The following is a 19,593-nucleotide window of genomic DNA, read 5'->3' on the forward strand; positions in this document are numbered from 1 at the left end:
TGCTCTTCCTTTCAACACATTTATGCCACTAGTCATATCCTAGAGTTTTGAAGCTTTACTACTGATGTATATTCCAGCTATGATGTCAGACTTGCTGTTTATGATTAGCCCTCAATGAGCCTCGCATCATATCTGTGAACCCTGCTAGGAGTTTTTTCACATTAACAAACTAATGAAGGTCTCTAGCACAGAGCTGAGGATACAGAGCATTTGAATGCAAATCTTAGTTTACAACAAATAAATATGAGATGAGGTCACTGAAGTTAGTCCCTCGTTGTGTTAATTCTCATAAAATAAAAAATCTCTTGCTCTTCCTAAAAATGGGTAACCCAGCACTGCCGAGGTTTATGCAGGGTAATTCACTCAGATTCCTCTAAGAATGGCAAGTGTTGGCCAGTGTTCATTTTCAGTTTGCAACAATAACCAAAAAGGTTGTGCCATGCTGTTTTAGGAGAGTTTAATTTCTGTAGGATAGCTATAAATGGAAAATACTAACACAGATCAGGAAACATTCAGTTTTCACACATCCCATCTACAGGACATCAGAGCCACTGAGTTGAAATGTGTCTGCTAAATCATTCTTCTTTCATTTTGCAAACAATCTGCAACAAATTGTGAGAAGTTATAGGGTTTTATTGCGTGTGAGCAAAAGATTATGGTTCCAAGTATGTAGGCAAAAATCCTTAAAGAAAACAGTTTTTATGCAGTGATTGCCTGAAGCTATTGAGAACTTGCTATGTAGGTGGTTGGTATGTTTTGCACTCTGCTGGAAGCTGAGGTGAGCCTAGGCCTTTTCTCCCCAACTTGTGGGTGTTACAAGCACTGTATATACCTAGAGTTGTAATCAGGCAGACTTCTCCAGCTGACCCAAGAATACAGTTGGCTTCTTTCAGATGCAGCTGCATGAAGCCCTTAGCCAAATGGATGGGTCATCATGATGAGGGGCCTCTGAAAGGAGAGGGATATGGAAAAAGAGGAAGAGAACTGCCAAAGTGCCTCCCCCAGCAAAGCAGGCTGTTGTACAGAGCAATGTTAAGTGCTGTTGTTTTTGTGTAGTCACATAAAAAAATCCAACAGAAAACACTCAAAGTCCTAGAAATTCATTGTTAGTCAAGATGTTTATATACTCTTCCCCTGAAGATTAAAGAAATTATTTTTAAAAGGGTCAGAGACTTTATTTGCAGTAAAATACTGAATTCCAAATGGAATGCAGCAGTGTTAAAAGCACACACAGACACACACACATATCAGTGTTCAGAGTGTTAATGATTTGTGGTTTTAATTTTCACTTCTTTTTGTCTGTATAGGTCCTAAGTTTGGGAGTATGGCAAATCTTTCCTAATATATTCCATATTGCATGAGTAACGAAGGCCATAACAGCTGTGATCATTTCTCTGGAGATGCGTATGATCTGTAGCATCAGGAAGAAAGGCAAAAAATGGCTCTATACTGCCTCTAGGCTTCCCTCTCCTAGGTGGCCAACTATTAAACCAGAGCCTATGTAGGCCACTGACAGATAGGGATCTTTTAATTTCAACAGCACCTCTTCAGATTTTTGTATCACCTTGCACTGGCTGTATTTCTTTTAGCATAGAACTCTTCACTGCTTTATCTGTTTTAGAGCTGCTCTGCATTTCTGGACCCAGCTTAACAGGTGGGAGTCAAATGAGATTATTTTGTTCCAAGCAAATATGCAGATGATAGCTCGTGAAGGAAGATTTACAAGCTCAACTGAATATCACGGGATCTTGAATTTACTACCTTTGAGAAGATTCCATCTCAAATCTTTTCAGCTGACAGTCTTAAAATGTTTCTCACTCACTGTCCATCCTATAAACTCAGTCTGGGAAGGTAAGATGGTGTATCTACCTTTCATAAATGACTGAAATAGTGGTAGCTTCATTGCTGTAATGAGGCTGATCTCCTTGCATTGCAGACCTATGGTTGGTTGTCTTTCCCTTGGAGGCTGTTCTCCATGTAATAGTACACTAAATTCCTTTGGCTCATGCCTCTTGGTTACTTGGAGGCCTGTTGCAGAAGATATAAAAATCAGTTCTGTTACAGCCAGGACATCCTTGCCTTCTCTGGTTGCCAGGCTCCTGGGAGGCATAGCCAGCCCTGTTGTTAAAAAGGTTAACAGGAATGGGAGCTGGAATGTGATGCTGATTTTAATAAGGACTCCAGGAGACTGAACAGATGTACAGACCATTAAACTTGACTTCTCTGGGCAAACTGTTAGCAACTCTTAAAAAAAAGAATGAAAATTGCTAGGCACATGGGTGTGTGTTTGGCAGATGAGTCACCACTGCTTTTGCAGATGTCACATTTCATAAAGCCGTTAAAGGTTACTTGAAGCAATCACTGAGCATGAAGATAAGGGTGACTTACTCCATACTGCTGGTGTTACAGCTCTAAACCAAGCCCCATTTGTTTATCAGTAGTTTCTCCAGTAGTTCACCATTCACCAGCACTGACTAGAAGGAACTATTGACAGTTTTTAGAGTTATGTTCTACCATGTTAACCCAAGCTGTGCAATTGCTTGCTCTACTGCAAGGCTAATTCCTGGACCTACAATGAACTGTCTGTAAATGGAATGCTCCTTGCATGCAGCCATGGAACTGGAACTGAACGGAATAGAGATTGTAGATTTGGACTGTAAGTGAGCAGTGTTGAAATAAACTACGTGGTACAACATAGTGGATGTCATCCTCAGATTCCACATATGTGTTTTGTTTAGTGACCTCACTAGGGCCTTGCGTAAGACTGCCTCTAAATTGTAGGAGTATTTATTTTCATGGTATCTTACACAGAGAATGCACAACATTTTTTTAAGTTTTTGTTAGCACATGTAACTGCCAAGATGTGATTCTAGGTTTGAAGATCAACAGATGGACCTAATTCTTTTAATTCAGATGAAACAACAAATTGTCATCATTTATTGTATGCTTGATTAATGTGCTTTGGTGTTGTCTTGATAACTTGAAGCAGTGGCTTTTCCTTTCATAGTAACACATTTTGTAATATATTTCCTTTTTGTTTCAGATACAGACTTGGCTCGGGTCATTGGTGCAAATGACATAGTGAACTCAGCAGCAGAGGAAAATCCTGATTCTGTTGTTGCTAGCATGCCAATATTGGAACTCTGGAAAGTCAAAAAGGTACTAAAAACCAATGGCAGAGATCAGTACAGTATGTTAATTTCTTGCAAGTGCTAACATGGAAACATAAAATGATGCTTCTAAAGATGAATACACATAGGGACCTGTTTAACTGAAAATGGCCACTGCCTATAAAGAAGGCAGAACTTTGCAGGGGCCTACAAAGAGGAATCCTGGCCATTTCCATAGGACCATACATACATCAAACAGCTACAGTATTGAGCATTACTTTGCTTGCTTGAATCTACCATGTTAGTTTGCATGGACTTCAAAAGTTTCAAGATTTCTTGTTTCTTACCCCATTATATTCCCCCCTCCCCAGTGGATTCTCCTTTTAAAATGAAAAAAAAAAATAAAAAAAATCAGGCTATGCCTATGTTAGAGATTATTCTGCATATAAGAGTTTGACAGCATAGTTTTGTTGACAAATTCTCTGGCAGCTGCTTCAGGCATTGGTTTTAAACCAGTTCCCCAGATCAAGTCAGCCACGTTCAAGGAAAAGTTGAAGCCTTTGGCAGTGTAAAGGTCTTTTGCCAACATAGTCATGACAAACAGAATGCAAGCGTTTTCGTACTCTGAACTGCATAGGTATGCAGATCGAAGCCAGTATTGTAACCACACTTAAATATGTTTTGAGGTTAAAAGAGGTAGTAAAGCGATCCAACTGTTTCAAGTACACTGAGGTGCTTTACATGTTTCTGATGATCGAAGCTGTATCAAGTTACTTCCTTGTCTGCTATAAATATCAAAAAAAAACCCCAAACAAATCAACCCCCAAAACCCAAACCAGGCTCTGCAGCATTGATATGGCCCAAAGGAATCCTGTGAACAGAGAAAGTGGTATAGAATGTTTCAGCTGCATAGCCTAATCACTAGAAAATGCAGGTTCAGGTCAAATGGAATTCATGCTGCATTTAGCAAACAATTTAGTCATGAAACTGAAAGCCCCACCTCCCCACCCCACCCCCATTTTGGAAGAAATAAAACATTCACAATGTTTTTGAACTATGTAATTTCTATGTAGCATTAAGCAGCAACCTTTGAAATGAAGTCTGTAGTTTCAGCTTGAGCAAACTTTTGCTGGAACCCAAAATATTGTTATTCTGTAGAAAAGGCACTAAGGATAGGTTATATTTAGACTTAGAAAGAGTCTGATTCTGTTCAGTTCATTAGCATCTGTCTCCAAAGCAAATAGTTCCAGGAATTGTACTATAGCAGACCTTTAGTCTGTGAGGGTAGCATTCAAGTATGGTTTAAGAAAAAGATCCTCCAAAATTGAGTGCATCCTAGGAATGTTTTTTAGAATTCAATTTGTAATAGAGTAGAAGCAAGGTTTTCCATATGGAAGCCAGCCTGACTCATGATGATGAAAGCCTCCAGAGTCCCAAGTTTGTTCAAAAACCAGGACTGCTAGACATTAACAGATACAGACATTGATACCGGTAGAGATTATATGAAATCATTGTCTGTTGAAGATGATACTGAGACATAAAATGCCACAAAAAAAAAAGAAGAGTTCATATTATTTACCTCACAGACAACTTCTTTAATGAAAGTTACATGTTATTCCAAATCATATGCACAAAAAAGTATTCTTACAGAATAAAGGCCAGGTCTTGCCTCACTTCGGTAGTACAGGTGTATTATAAAATTCACAGATTAATAGGTTTACGTGCTGTTGTTTGCCAGAATAATACAATGAAATAAACACTAGTGTAAACTGAGGAATTTATAAACTAATTGTGTATTATTAATAAAACCCCAAAACATCAGAGAAACACTGTCTCTTGTTTGGTTATTTTATTCTCTAGTAAATAATCAAAAGACAACAAAGAAATCATCATGTTGCATGATATACAGTATGAGTTTTCCATCAAGGGTTGTATACGTGTATGTTCACTGTAGGTGTTCCTTCACACAATTACTTGGGGCAGATACATTTTCTTTCATACCAAGGAGGCTGCGCTCTTGCTCCTTTCTCCCCTTCTCTACTGAACTAATGGTGGAGCATGATCCACAGCACTTCCTCTGTGCAGGTGAGTCAGAATTTCTGTGTAGTTCAACACCCTCTGGATTTTTCTTTGCAGTTTTACAATTTTAGTTGTTTTGGAATAATCTGTTTATCCCTTTGGCCTCTTTTGACATGCCCTGTTAAGCCTGGATAGATGGACGGACAGCTGTGCTAAACTGTTTTAACAAATAATATTTTGGTGCTGTTTGGAGATGCAGAGAAAACATGATAGTTTCAGACAGCAGCAGGGAACTACACTACACTCATTAGCAACAATACTGGGAGTGGTGAAAAGGTATGAAATGCTATTTGTTTTTTCCACTGTATTGTTTGGAGGGATAATACAGCACTTGTGCTGGTTAGTGCATGCAAACTTAACAAATCGATTTCTAGTCCAAGTACTCACCTGTGTACATTAAAAGGCACAGCTGTATGTCTGTATACAGGCTCAGCTGTATGGCTTTATCTAATTAAAATATACATTTGATCTGTACGTATAACAGTTTAATCTTTAATTTAGTAAACTCTGATACCATGCTTTGATTTTCTTTGTATGTTCCCTAAGGGAAACGGCATAGGAGAAAATCTTTGGCTTCTGTCCTAATGCACTTATCACTAGGATGAAGGTATATGTAACTGATACTTACTTACACATATACATGTACTTCTGTACAGCTCTTCTAGCCCTATTGTTGGAAAATTTTACCATGAGAACTGTTGAAGTAATAATACTCAACCTTTAGATTTCATGCTGAGTTCTACTGGGTTATAGCTTCATATGTAGAGATGTTAGTCGGAAATCAACTTTGTAGGTAAGGAAGTGATGATAGGGTGATGATAGATGATGATAGGGTGAGCAGGACTTGGGTATACTGGTGTGGAGCATTCTCTTCTGTTCACTCTTCAGTGGTATGTTTCTAAACATCCTATTACAATACCAGTGATCTTAAAAATCAGCAGTAAAATGAGTTGATTTGAATGGGAGAACACCACCAGTAGTGCTGAAGTTATACAAAAATTCCCTTTTCCAGTGAAGTGAAAATGCAGTCTGTTTTGTGTTAGAGAAGTAGCTCCCACTTCTTGCTATGGGACTCATGAAATAGTTGTATTTTTTTCTGGCAGGTACTGGTGAAGAAACCACACCATAATTTTAAAGTTTAATGGATACATTACTTTCAAAATTCTACAGCGTCTGACTTCTCTTCAGAATCTACAAAATGGCAGCAATATCTTAACTTTCTCAACAGATGTACAGGAAGAATGTAGTAAATTTTTCATAGGAACGTTTACTTTGAATGTTGGCATTACAAAGTGTCACCAGTCAAAATCAGCATTTTAACTTACAACAGCATTGGAATTTTACTCAAATAATGTGTCTCAAGACAAGGGGTAACAGTTCAGAAACTATGGTGAATTGTTCAGTACATTGATGGGTGACCTCATAATCTGGTATCAATAGATCAGTAACTTACTGCCACATGATCTTTCCATCTTAGTGGGAAAGCTTTCCCGTTTTAACATTGATGCAGTCAGCATTAAGTTTTGTGTCACAAACCAAGTCTGAATTCAGCTGATGCTCAGCTTTTTGGAATTCTTTGAGACAAGTTATTGGTGTGTGTTAATGGCATTATAGTAAATAATAGGAAACAAGTAGGAAGTTTTTCACACACACACGCCTCCCCTTATTTTGGTATTTTCAAAGACAGGTATAGGTGGAATAGATTTTTGTATCATGTTACATTATCTGTAAGTATGCTATGACTTAGTTTATGAATATAGACTGATTTGTAAAGCATTCAGGCAAAATACTGAAAGTCAATGTAAGAGAGAGACAAGAACAGATTGCTGCGTTATTCTACAGTTTGGCCTGGAGGAGCCTCTGGAAAACCAGGTGGACTCAAACTATTAAAAATAAATAAAAAAGGCAAGGAGAAGTAGCAAAGGATTTAAATCAGGTGCGATTACAAGTGCTTTGGAAGCTGCTTCTGTAGATTCCAAGTTGCCATCTCTTTTCAGTCTCAATATATCTTTACCCCATCCATGCACTGATATGATCCTCTATTCAACCTAGGCTTGGAACATTTGTGCTACCTTCCAGGAAAGGAATTGGTTTTTGCAGCTCCCTCTTATTCCTTTTGAGAAAAGGATTAAACACTGCCTCTGACCAAGCATACAGGCATGCTGAAGTGAAGCCACTTCATGCTCCTGGCCAAACAAAGAACAAAAATACCCACAATAAGCAAAAGCAGATGGCTTCAGTGGCAGGAAATGAATGAGCCAGACTGCAGGTAAAATAGTTCTCTGAGCACACTGCAGAGCTTTGTAATGACAGGTTCTTTGTTATCTGGGGCCTCCCCACAGGAGGCCAGATGTCTTCTGTTGTGAAAGGAGATAGATAGAGATGCTCTTCCTTTTCCTCCCCCTTTAACTTATGGCTGTTTAAGTTACTGCTAATGGAAGTAGAAGCCTGTTTACCTCCTTGCTCTCTGATGTTTTTGGAAACAGAAGAGATAGTTAGTGCAGGGGTATTCTGATATGAAAGAGAAGGCCCAGAACTGGCCTTTACCTCCCCATGACCTTAATTTTAAAGAACAGTGAGGTCAGTGCTACTAATTGCACTTGAAAGGATTAACCACTTGATCGCCTTCATTTGGTGGAACAAAATTATTCTTCAACCTCAAAGCTGGTAAAATGGATCAACAGTTTTGAGACATTTTCTGTGTCAGGTAGAGGACTTGGCTGGTTTGGCTGCTTATAGAAATACTGAAATTAAATAAGAGGGTTTAAACATTTTTACATATGGGAGAGGAGGGAGAACTACATCTGCTCAGAGCAGATCTGCAGCAGAAATGACAGTAACCTCCTTCCCGCCCTCACAAAAGGTTATCGGAGGAATATCAACAGACCATAATTAATGACAGATATTAGATGTGCCTCTGTCACTTGTGTAAGAATGACTCTTGCATTACACCGCAGTTGCACTGGAAGAAGAATCTGAACCCAATTCTGGGACACAGTGTTCCAGATTTACAATCTTTTCTGTACGTTGATTTCACCTGAGAATTAAGACTGATTTACTTTTGGAATAGAGTCTTAATTCCCATCGTTCAAATAAAGTGAGAGACACAAAACTTAAATTTGGAAACCATTCTTAACCTTGTGAAACTATTTTCCAAAAGTAACAAAGAACAGCTTATATAAGCTTTTATCTGACCTCTGCCTCTTAAATAAAAAAACATGTTTTCAGGGAAATGTGTCTTGGAAGTAACTCCCCCTCCTCCCCAGATTTTTCTCTCTGGTTCTTGTAAAACGTTAGGTCAGTGGGTTCATTTTATTTTTGTTTGTTTAAAGTGGGTGAAAGTTTCCTTCTCAAGCTATTGTACTTGTGTGACTTAAAAAAAATATTACAACAATCTTTGTTTAAGAAATACAAGAACAGATGGAAATGTCAAAAGACTATCAAAATTCATACCAAAGGAAATAGCGTTAATCATTATAGAAAGCTAAAATAGCCTCTCAATAGCAATAAAAACCAAATGAATAAGAAATGTGTTGCTTCAATAACACTGAGACATGACTGCTGATTTTTCTCATTGCCTGGCACATGAACTCAATATGTATGCATATTTAAAAATGATGTTTCTCATTCTGACTTCAAGCCTGTGTTTCTCATGATGCTGTTACAGTTCCTGCACATTTCACACGCATTTATGTAACTTGACTAGCATATCTTTTTGTAAATGGAACTGTGTTTTGGTTGTCCACTGAAACGCATTTTTATATGCATTCGTGAAGATAGGTATGACTTGCAGAGAGCGTATTTGTATGTTCTGTTTTAAGCAATTAAAGAATCCTAGAATAGCATGGGTTGGAAGGGACATTTATTCAAAGGTCATCTAGTTCAACCCCCCTGCAATAAGCATGGACATCTTCAACTAGATTAAGCTGCCCAATTGTTAATACTGCAGTATTAACTTTGCTTTCAGTATCCTGAAGCATTAAAAAATCTCCTACAAATCTGTTGTTTGAGCCTGTATATAGCTGTGTCAGCATAAGATTTTCTGGCGGTATTTTTCAAGGCATTGTTTCTATGATCACCAGGGTGTGACAAGGCCCTCTTGGGCTACAGCTGATAAGTTAGGCCAATTTTTTGAGGAAAATACGCAACAAACTTCAAATTTCTTGTTTAAAAAATTATCTGTTACCATTTTTCTGTGTCACTTTGACAAGATCTAGTGTTTTCTTAAGAAACGTGTTTCTGAGAATATTCATAAATATTTATCCATCTTACAGTGTACCTCTAATGAAACATTCTTTTTCAGTCTTAAGACTGTAATTTTTACCAACTTGATTTTTCTGGCAGAACATCCTAGCGTGATACAAATATATTCGTATTAACTGCTTGTAAAGATACAGCTTAGGACTATTACCACTGCCAGCATCAGCTGCATGGTATAGCTTGGCAAAGTCATGCTTCTGTAATTACATTCACATGTGATGACTCTGCCAGCAGTGCTACATATACCATCAAAACTTCCATCAGCATCAATGTCTTATTTAGCTGTTCAAATTTGCACTATTACTGCAAAAGAAAAACACAGCAGATGGATAATAGTCTGCCTAAATTAAGGATGTCTTGTCGGAATTGTTGTGGTCAGAACAAGTATCTTCCCTATATTTTGTATCTGCAAATTAATTTGAGTCCTGCAAAAATATCTGTTTCCAGACGAAAGTATGTGGCATCTATAAAATTTTACTGTTTATGATATGCCACTGTGACATTTAAGTTAATGTTGCACAAAATGATAGTAACGAAAAAATTACCCAGAAAGTATGTGAATGGTACTACAGAAATCATACACTATATAATGTTTAAAGCGAGCATTCTTTTCTATTACTAGGACAGTTTTCCAGAATTAGTCTCGAAAACACATAATTTATATTCTAGTCACTTAATGTGGTCTTTCATTTTGTACTGGCACACCCCCAGTTAAATACCATCCTAACGATTTCACTCAGCTTTTCATGTTATGAAAGTGAAATCAGTTTTACTGTGTAAAACACAATGAAAACACCTGAAATAAAGTATTAATAACAATAAAAAGCTAGCATGCTAATTCCTTTTCACAGTTAAGAGACATAACTCCTTATGGCAAGAGGGGCCAAGTCCTCCTATCCCCACCTCGGGAAATAATCTCACTGTGATGACACAACACTTAGCAAAGCCTGACTGGTTTCAAAGGAGTAATTCTTATCAGACTGCTCATCAGAGTAGTTCTACAACCTCAAGTGTAAAGGACATAAAATCTGCAGCTTACTTTCGGACAAACACTTAACCATTATTAAGAGTACAGTCTATTTCCAGATTACATTTGTGCAGTTTATCATCATAAAAGAAACCAAATATAACGTAACTTACCTATAGACAGACATCTTACTCTTTTCCTGCACAACACTTGGCATTTTTAATCAATGTGTACATAAATGAAAAGAAAAAAAGCAGATTATCATATTGTCCTTTGTAGTTCTCTTTCAAAATCTCTTGATGATAGTCTACAAGGAAATAATAAATTGCTTCTATTGTGGAAAGGTATGTATCTGGCTTCCCCTTCTGATGACGCCAAAAGCAAGTTTTCCTTGTCTTCAACTCAATTTGCAGCAACCCTGTCAAGAAAAAAGGATGACACAGATTAGACAATGTGGATTGGTGAATGGGATGCCAAACAAGTTTTAAGTTTTGTTTTCTGACTTTGCTGCTAGCCTGCTCGATGACTGCATGCATATAACTTCTCTTCCAGTACCTCAATTTCTTTCCTGTAAAATGGAGGCAGTAATTTTATTTTCCTTTGTGTACCACTTTGAAATTTGATAAGAAGGTGGTGTAAATGCTAGCTTACAGTCCTCATCTGCAATTAAATTTGTAGGTTAATCCTCTCATTCATACGGCTTCATAGCCTTCAGCAAACTGCGTGGTCTGTTCAGATGGGAAGAGTGAAACCCACAGGTACAAAGTCTCATCAGTGTTCATAAAATTATTAATAAACTTCATTGTTTGCAAAGCGAATAGCTTTCAGTGGAAAACAGAATGCCTCAGTTTTGCTGAACTGAGGAATATTTTCTAAAAGCTAGACACTTTTCATTTGTTTAAGTAACTGAAATCTCACAGGGATTACTCAGGAGCAAGTATAAGAGAATCTGGTCATTAATTTTATTAGAAACTAAAAGCATTCCCACTTGAGATGAAAGAACAAAATTTGGTCTCTGTATGGCACATGGAAATCTTTTATCTACTATGTTTCTTAACTGTTTTATTATTCCGATGGATTTTAAATGCCTTATCTTGTTTTTTATGTTCCTTAAGAAGCACAAATTTAAAATCACCTTAATGTGTAATCACTTTATAAACAGGATGGACAGCTGCATTATAAAAAACAGTTTATGCACCCATCAAGGTGTATACCAGCATCGGCTTGTAAAATTATTTCTTTCTGAAATGTCAGAATCAGATACCAAGTGTCTGTCATGGGATAGTTTAGTAAAAGTAATAGTATAAGTAAGTATGGTTTTAGGATTGCTTGGAAGTTACAGAGAAGTTTCAGTAAGATCCAAATTCAGAAGTGCAAACTGGCCTATAGCCCCAGCACTTATAATTCTATGCTTTTTACCTTCAAACTACATTTAATTCTTTCTAGTGTAATTGCAAGGTGGATTTAGTTGTTTCCTTTGCAGTTAGGAATGTATGGTATCTTGCATAGTAAAAGGAATCTCTCCAACAGCATTTAGGAAAGAAAAAAAAAAGAACAGGAGATTCCATCACTGAATTCAAATGTTATTGTTGGCATTTTGGAACTAAAAATTCAAAGTAACACTGGCTAATTATTACCTCTAATAATGCTTACATAAGTATCCTAAATAGTAATAGGAAACTTCCTGTTTCCCTGAAGAGGTTTCAATATTTGAATTCTCAGACCTAACCAAAGTGAAATCTTCATCAAATTCAGCAATGTTCCTGACTTAACAGCAGTGAACTAAATTTAGGGGATGATTCCTCCAGTGTAAACCCCCACCTATTTGTGGTTTGAATACAAACAACAGTCCACTGAAGGCAAGACTGCTGCCACTGCTAAGCTTACTACAAATGCAGGATCAGTTCATTTCAAACACAGGATTTTAGGATTTTTTTTTTTTTAACAACAAAAAAATAATCAAAGGAGCTTAAGGGTTACAGTTTTGCTGGGCATGTTTCCATCATCTGTACTGTATCTGTACAGCCAAAGGCAATGCTTTATTACAAATACTGATCATTCATATCAAAGCTTACAGTATTAGGGAGATATTTGGTAACAGGATTTTAATTAGCCAATACATTATACTAATGTAGGGTTCTTTAATAAGCTGACTAGACAGCAAAGCAACATTCATCCTGCATCTAAGCCTGTCAGGCAGGGTTTATGTATTACATACAAACTTGATAGCCTGCCTCCCAGCTAAGTACACCTTTTTCACTAATGTAAGTAATTTCAAACTCCTACATATTTTAAAATCCTGGCTCTTGCTAAATTGTTTTATCTTTTGTGGTTTTATTTAGAATACTTAAATGTAAACTTCTTGTAATGAACCTAAGACAAAAATCCTTTGCAGACTTACAAGTTTTATCTTTCAGCGATGGGAGGGTGTGGAGGGCAAGCAGGCATTCCCTTTTTGTCTGGAAAGTGATGAGGTCTTTGAAATTACCATGGAACAAAGAACTCTATGAGAAAAAGTAACCAAGAGCAAACCTGGTCTAGTAAAAGGTGTCCCTGCCCATGGCAGGGGGGTTGGAAGAAGTGATCTTTAAGGTTCCTTTCAACCCAAACCATTGTATAACATACTTGCACCCTAGATCCCTCATTTACCTTCTAGTGGTCTGTCTGCCCCTAATGTGTATAGAAATGTTTCCTTGGTCTCCTGAGAAAGCAGCTAGCCATCTGCAAAGGAAATCTTTCTGGCTTCCTTCAGAGGCCATTCAAACTACTGTTCTGTTGTCTAAGATGACAGCTTCCATTCTGTCAGACTGAGGAAACTTGTTTCAATGGAGAAGTGAGAAAATCAGTGTAAATGCTTTCTTAATACTAGTCTTACCATTGTGTGAAACAAATTATAGGACACCAAAAGTAACTGAGTCTTTGGCTACAGCACTGAAATAGGCTGTTGAAGCTCTCACATATGTTCAGATATAAGGTTAGGCATATGCTTATCATACTCAGGTCTGTTAGAGATGTATATTTGCCTTAATTGTTTCTGTAGCAAAACCATCTCAATATCAACTGTTTACTTTTTTTTTTTTACCTTGAAGTCGTTCATCAGTTATTATTTTGTTAGTTTGATTCCAGGTACTGTCAATAAATATTATTTTCTTCAGTCTAGTGCCTTCGTTCCCACTGGTTGAGATGCATTCATTTAGATCTTTTTCTTCTTCTTTAGGTTCTAATTTTGCTTGCTTAAGAAATGGTTCTCTGGAACAGTCATTATCGTTAGCAAAAGTGCCTTTCTTAACATACTTTTGGAGATGGAAAGCAATATCTTTTACCGAAACTGAATTGGGGCCAGGAAATATAAGTGCTATCTAAACAAAGAAAAAGAAATGTGAATATTAGCAAAATCTAATAAAACACCAGGAGTTGTTTCATTAAAGAACAGATATTTTCTATCCCCATCCACAAACATTTAAGTCAGGACAAGTTGAAAAAGTATCTCATAAAAAATATTCTCTTGTCTAAAAGGATAAAAGACTATGTTAAAACAATGAATACTTGTTAGAGATCTTTGAATATCACCTCCATGCTTCTACTACCAACTCTAATACTTTGTAAATAACAGTTTTTTCATCCTAGGTAATGGTGTCAGCCCTGAGAAAATTCAGATTTCGCTTGTCATTGCTATGTATGGGGCAGGAAAGCCATAAAAAATAGTTTCACATTTTATTCATGAGTCTTGGATAAGAATTAAAAATCTCTTCTGCCCTTGTGTCTCTTGCAGGTCCCACAAGTATCTTGTATGAAAAAGACCAGTGATGGCCTTAAGTGTTTTTTTTCAGTTGCTTACTGCAGCATTCAGAACCTGTGACTTGGAAAGGCTGGACAATACAAAGTTACTGCAGTATCTTCCCTGTTTCTCATTCTGCCTTTTTTTTTTTTTTAGCTTCCTACCTCTTTGCCACCTCTGCTTTCCTTGAAGAAAATAATGTGTCTATGAGATACGTATCTTTTCTTCTTCATGTAGTCAAACATGATAGTTACATCAAATGTGTAAATTTCAGAGTAATCACACCATTTGAATGAGCATATAAATCCAAGTCCATAGCTCACATTTTTCAGGCTCTGTTCTGACTGAAACAGGCATTTTAGCTTTTCTCTGAAAGACGGAACGTTAAAAATTTCAAAGAAGTTTAAATACTGCAGCTGCTGAATAGGGTGAGCACAACAACTAACTGCTGTTCAACTTGCTCTAAGTTGAATACTTTCATGTGTTTGTGAAAATATGTTTGGGCAAAATACTTCTTATGGTACACAGTGAATCAAACTGTATGTCATCTAAGGTGGCAAATACAGGATATTCAAAGTGGTTAAGTAGTACTATGGTTTTTATCAGCTTTGTAGGACACTCCATAACCACTGTATATTTTGAGAGAGTGCAAGATAAGAGTGGACTGGATTAACAGAACAGTGCTTCCCTCCCACGCCTTCCCAGCAGAGTCCAGTACCACTACAGGAGGAAGTTCAGAAGACTCCTCTGCATCTCCCCAGCACAAAGCCCAGATATCTATATGGAATTTCTTACTTCATGTCTTTTTTCTTCGTATTCTGGAATGCAGGGGTATTTATATATTGTAACATCATCAGGTGCCAGGAGCTTAGCATGCACAGCAGTGCTTTTGCCATCTGTTTCATTTGGGTGTTTAATGATGTCAACCTTCAAAGGTAACTACAGTAAAAAAGAAATAAGCAATTATTTATGACCATATATGCAGGTACAAAATTTTATGCAAGATCCAGCAGAAATCCCCATGGACATGTAATTAAGAAATATTTGACGATTTCTGACAATGTTTTTAACAGGTTTAGAACTAAATCAGAGACAAGTGACATGAAGCACCTGTTTCATTCAGTTCATCTAGATACTTAAGCAAGCAATTAACGCAATTTGCAGCAGTAGTGTGATAAAACACTTAGGAATAGTATCTCTAAGGTAAATAGTATGTGGTCTTGATTTGATCAATATAATGGTTGTAAATATGAATGCTTATCTGTATTAGATATTCACCTCATTGCAAAAACGGCTGTTTCAATGAAAATGCACTTAAATGCACTAGGTCAAATTTCCAAAGTACTCCTAAAATATGTATTTTCATGATGCATTCAAACTACAGAGTGTCTTCAAAATGCATTTTAATTCCTAGGTGATTCTGCAAAATGTCAGTCCTCTGATGATTTATCCAAGTACTTTAGCTGAAAGGCATTAGGCTTTTTAGTCTTTATTTGTGTTATCTGAATTATACAACCATGACATTTAAGAATGCCTTTTAGCTCACATTTTCATTTTATGTAAAATTTCTATGGACAGAAATTATGGACAAATCATTTTTTGTTCCTGATGTGCTCTGTTCTGGACAGAGTTCTTAGACACTGAAGAATGAAGGTAAGAGCACTGTACAGACACTTTTAAGAACTAAGTGAAAACAACCATTTACACAAGAAGCGGAGTGATTCAGCATACCTTCCCATCCAGCAGATATGTAAATGAGGATTGGAACACTGCCAGTGTTTGTACACATAATTCCTCACAGAAGAATTTTACCTAACTGTAGCTTATAGCTGTACTTAATAACTGTGTTCAAGATGAACATCCATACTGAATTAATCTGAAATCAAACGCCCACAGACAGACTGTTCTCCATTCCTAGTAACTAAAAGGCACAAGAATATTATAAAAAATCTGTATGAAATATTAACCTTCACAGTTGGAATTTCTTTGGTAGGGACAGTTTCAACAGGAACAAAGCATGTATAACAATAAAACATCCTTGAGCTACTGCATCGAGGACATTTTGATCTCCCACTCTTCTTTGCCTTTTCAAGTACTTCCTGCGATGCAAGCTGTAGCTGTTGAAGTGGGTTATCTTGAAACGATGATGGAGCCTGCGATTCTACACTTTTCAAACATTCAGAATTTCTTCTTGGTTCTTGAGAGTTTTCTTCATTTACCAGTGTAGGTGAATTTAAAGACATGGTTAGCTGAAACAGACAGTATGTTGCTGCTGTTAAATAAAATCTAATATACTGTGAATTAAATAAAATTATTGATTCTGTATGATCCAATTTATCAAAAAATACTCGTCAAAGAAAGTATTTCCTGTAACAGAAAGAAAAACAAAATCATCTGATTCAGTTGTTACAGCACAAGAACTCCAAACAGATTTGAGGAGAGTATGAGATAGATGGCTAGAAGGAACCGGAGATCTGTATCCCTAATGCACATACATGCACATTCATCATTTCACTGAGGCAAATTCTCCCACTCAAGATGTGCAGAACTACTTTTTTCCTTTGGTAGGATCACTGTCTAAAAGCTTGTGAAAACACTGGTAGACACCATTTACCTGGATGAATAGTCCCATTAGTCTTCAGCATGGCTACTGACAATGAATTAAATGTCTACAGGATAGAAATTTGTAAGAGGGAATTGCACAAAATCAGATTTCTGTCTTGAATTTCATTGTGTGTGGGCAAATCAAACTGCCTGAATGAAATCCCCGATGACAGAACTTTGTGAGATAAAAGAAATCTTCCAGGAGCAAGGCCTGAGGCTGAAAAATTAGTCTTAAGAGCTAGAACACTGCTCTGGTGCTGCCTATACCAGACAGTAAGTGCTGATCCAGACTAGGCTCATTCTGCAACTTCGTATTTATTGAGTAACGTTTTTTATTCCAGGCTTTCTGCAGGACAGATGTTGTCTCACCCTTTGCAGCTGGCATAAAATTTTCACTGTGTACTCTCAGTAATGTTTTGGAAACCTGACTGTATGCCCACACCCCATCCAGCCAGAATTAGCACTGCTGTGTGCAGAAGCTCGCAGGCACAGTTTTAGCAGAACCCTTCTGACTAGATCACTCTCTGGTGTTAAAAGCAGCTCCCAGGCAGGAGCCTGCACAGCCTGCAGTAGTTATAAACTGCCTTTTGCACTCTGTGCTGCATCACTTGAAATGAAAGAAGTCATTCTCAGTATTTACTTTCAGCTAATTTAGGTTTACTTTTTCATGTCAGGGATCACACTTGTGAAATGATGTAACAAACCAGTCATGTTTTACAAAAACAAACAAACAATAATTTCTGAGATGTGATCCAAAATTAAGTGTTTAAATAAAACCAAGTGTAATTTAATTGAGAAATAACAAAACCAAAACACACTAACTTTCCAATAAAAATGTAAACTTAATCCCAGAAATATTAAGTTGTTTTTTCTTGTAAAATTAAATACTCATGCATGCTGTGATACCTTCCTCTCCTCTGCTGCCAAGCTCTAACTTTTGAAAGGTCAGGGGTGTCCATTCAAATTAACATAAAATCTAATATGCATACAAACTTCATAGTGCAACTTGCTTTCACTTATCTCTGAGATAAAGCTAATCTACCCTACATCTCACGTTTCCACACAGAGCAAAGATAGTGTGAGGCCCTGTAATTTGGCATGCATTCCCAGCCTGCTTCTTTTTCATATAACGTCTTAAGGCACTGTGTTCAACTATGACACCCCAAAGCACTTTATTGATACTCATGAGATACGCTGCACTAACGGCACAAGACAACTTTTGTAGTCTCAAAAGAACAGCTGGTCACAGTTACAGCAGCGTGTGTTCAGTTTACTTTTCAAAAGAAGACAACAATGGAGTTTACAATTTTAAGCCTGTAAATAACATCTACACCTGATCTCCAAAACCCCGACAAATCACTGCCGCTGCATAGGACCCTCTGCATTCCAACTGCAGTCCTAAAACAACTTAAAATCTCAGCCGGGACAAAGAGATTTTGTGTCAAGTTCATGAAGTGCTAGAAAACGCTCATCTAGGTTACCGCGGGTGCTAACGCACCTTTGCTCGCTCCTGTCTGCTGAGCACTGCGGCAGCAGCACGGTTAAGTCCGGCCGTAGGGTGACAGCTTCTGGGGGATACCGCCCATGCCCTCAACAATGACCCAGGGGTTCCGACAACATGCAGGACTGGGGCTTTCCGCAGCAAGGAAGCGGCGGAGCTGCATAAAGCAGGCAGTAAGAAATTCACCGGTACTCTTAAAGAGCACAGCCCTCCGCTGCTGGGATGTCTCCCGGAAACAACAAAGCACTTCTGCCCCGGCACGCCTGCATAGCCCTATCCCCGTCACCCAGAGGCACCACGGCCTTTGAGGGCCCAGCGGAGGCCGCAGTGGCAGTGCGGGGCCGCCTCCTCCCGCGCAGAGAGCGGCCAGGCCGCCTCGGGTCCCCGCTCGCCTCTAGCAAGACGCGCGGCTGCCAGAGTAGCGCTGCCTGCGCGATGCGCTCCCTCGGCTCTCCTGCCCGCCGTGGCCTCGCCGCCCTCGCAGTGGGGCGGGGAGCTCCGCACCCGCTCAGGCTTCGCTCCTCACCCGCTCCCTTTGGTCCGGCCCCTCCGCGGGCCGGCGCTCGCCGCAGGGGACTGCGCAGCTCTTCCGCGGCCCTCGCAGGCCCCGGAACGAAAGTGTCGGGCTCGGCCGCCGCGGGAAGGAGGGGACCGGAAGAGCGGGCGCGGGGAAACGCTGTTCGTGGGGGAACAGTTGCTAGGGGCCCTTAGTGACAGCGCGTGCGGTACGGGAGGCAGCGCGTGCTGGCTGAGGCCGCTGAGGAGGCGCGTGGCGTTCCCACGCGACAGGCAGGCAGGCAGGCAGGCAGGCAGGCAGGCATTGACAGAGTGACTGACAGACAGACTGACTGACAGATAGACAGACTGACTGATTGACTGAGGGGTCCCAGGGCTCTTCTCCACTCCGGGTTGTCCTTCCGCCGCCAGCGGTCTGGCGACAGCTCGGGGTGACCCCGATAGATGAAGGACATGTCAGAGCACCCCGAGGAAGGGACTCCCTCCTTAGGGACCTGCTGCAGTGTTGGGTTTTGTGTTTATTTGAGGGCATCTGTCCCCGAACCGGCTTTTCACGTGTTGTGTGACAAAAATCTGAACAGAGAGCACATCCCGTTACCTGCAGGTTGAAATCCGCTCTGTTCCTTCCCAGGTTTCCTCAGCCCGTGTGAAACGTCTCCAGGCGGCGGTGGCAGCACCCTGCGGGTCTGTCTGCCGTGTAGAAGCACCTGGAACCCGCTGTGCTAGGATCTGAGGGGTGTGCTTCACGCCCTTGTTAACTGGGGAAGCTAGGTAGGAT

At 39.0% G+C, this 19,593-nt stretch overlaps 1 protein-coding gene across 3 annotated transcripts; it reads right to left on the bottom strand.

The window, feature by feature from the left end:
* Positions 1-4,675: 4,675 nt before the first annotated feature.
* On the bottom strand, positions 4,676-18,977 carry DTWD1 (DTW domain containing 1). Of its 3 annotated transcripts, XM_061347369.1 has the most exons (6): positions 18,826-18,977; positions 16,162-16,443; positions 14,990-15,133; positions 13,499-13,775; positions 10,590-10,834; positions 4,676-5,307 (listed from the first exon to the last, which is right to left on the bottom strand). In XM_061347369.1, exons 2-5 carry the CDS (start codon positions 16,435-16,437, stop codon positions 10,605-10,607), a joined length of 927 nt encoding a protein of 308 aa, XP_061203353.1. In that variant the 5' UTR covers positions 16,438-16,443; positions 18,826-18,977; the 3' UTR covers positions 4,676-5,307; positions 10,590-10,604. The 3 variants fall into 3 exon arrangements, with proteins under 3 accessions (XP_061203353.1, XP_061203351.1, XP_061203352.1); XM_061347367.1 differs by having other exon boundaries at positions 4,676-10,834; XM_061347368.1 differs by lacking the exon at positions 18,826-18,977 and adding an exon at positions 18,132-18,184 and having other exon boundaries at positions 4,676-10,834.
* Positions 18,978-19,593: the final 616 nt, after the last annotated feature.

Source organism: Neopsephotus bourkii, unplaced genomic scaffold (assembly GCF_033783945.1).
Source record: "Neopsephotus bourkii isolate Nb327-2 ecotype Australia unplaced genomic scaffold, CSIRO-AGI_Nbou_v1 NB_318, whole genome shotgun sequence".
NCBI lineage: Eukaryota > Metazoa > Chordata > Aves > Psittaciformes > Psittacidae > Neopsephotus > Neopsephotus bourkii.

Excerpts from the sequence above, each read along its gene's own strand:
- DTWD1 (XM_061347369.1), bottom strand. The coding sequence starts at position 16,437 with ATGTCTTTAAATTCACCTACACTGGTAAATGAAGAAAACTCTCAAGAA. Across the intron at positions 15,134-16,161 it reads AAGAAATTCCAACTGTGAAG|TTACCTTTGAAGGTTGACAT; the intron begins GTTAATATTTCA and ends TTTTTACTGTAG. Across the intron at positions 10,835-13,498 it reads AACTGATGAACGACTTCAAG|GGTTGCTGCAAATTGAGTTG; the intron begins GTAAAAAAAAAA and ends TTTTCTTGACAG.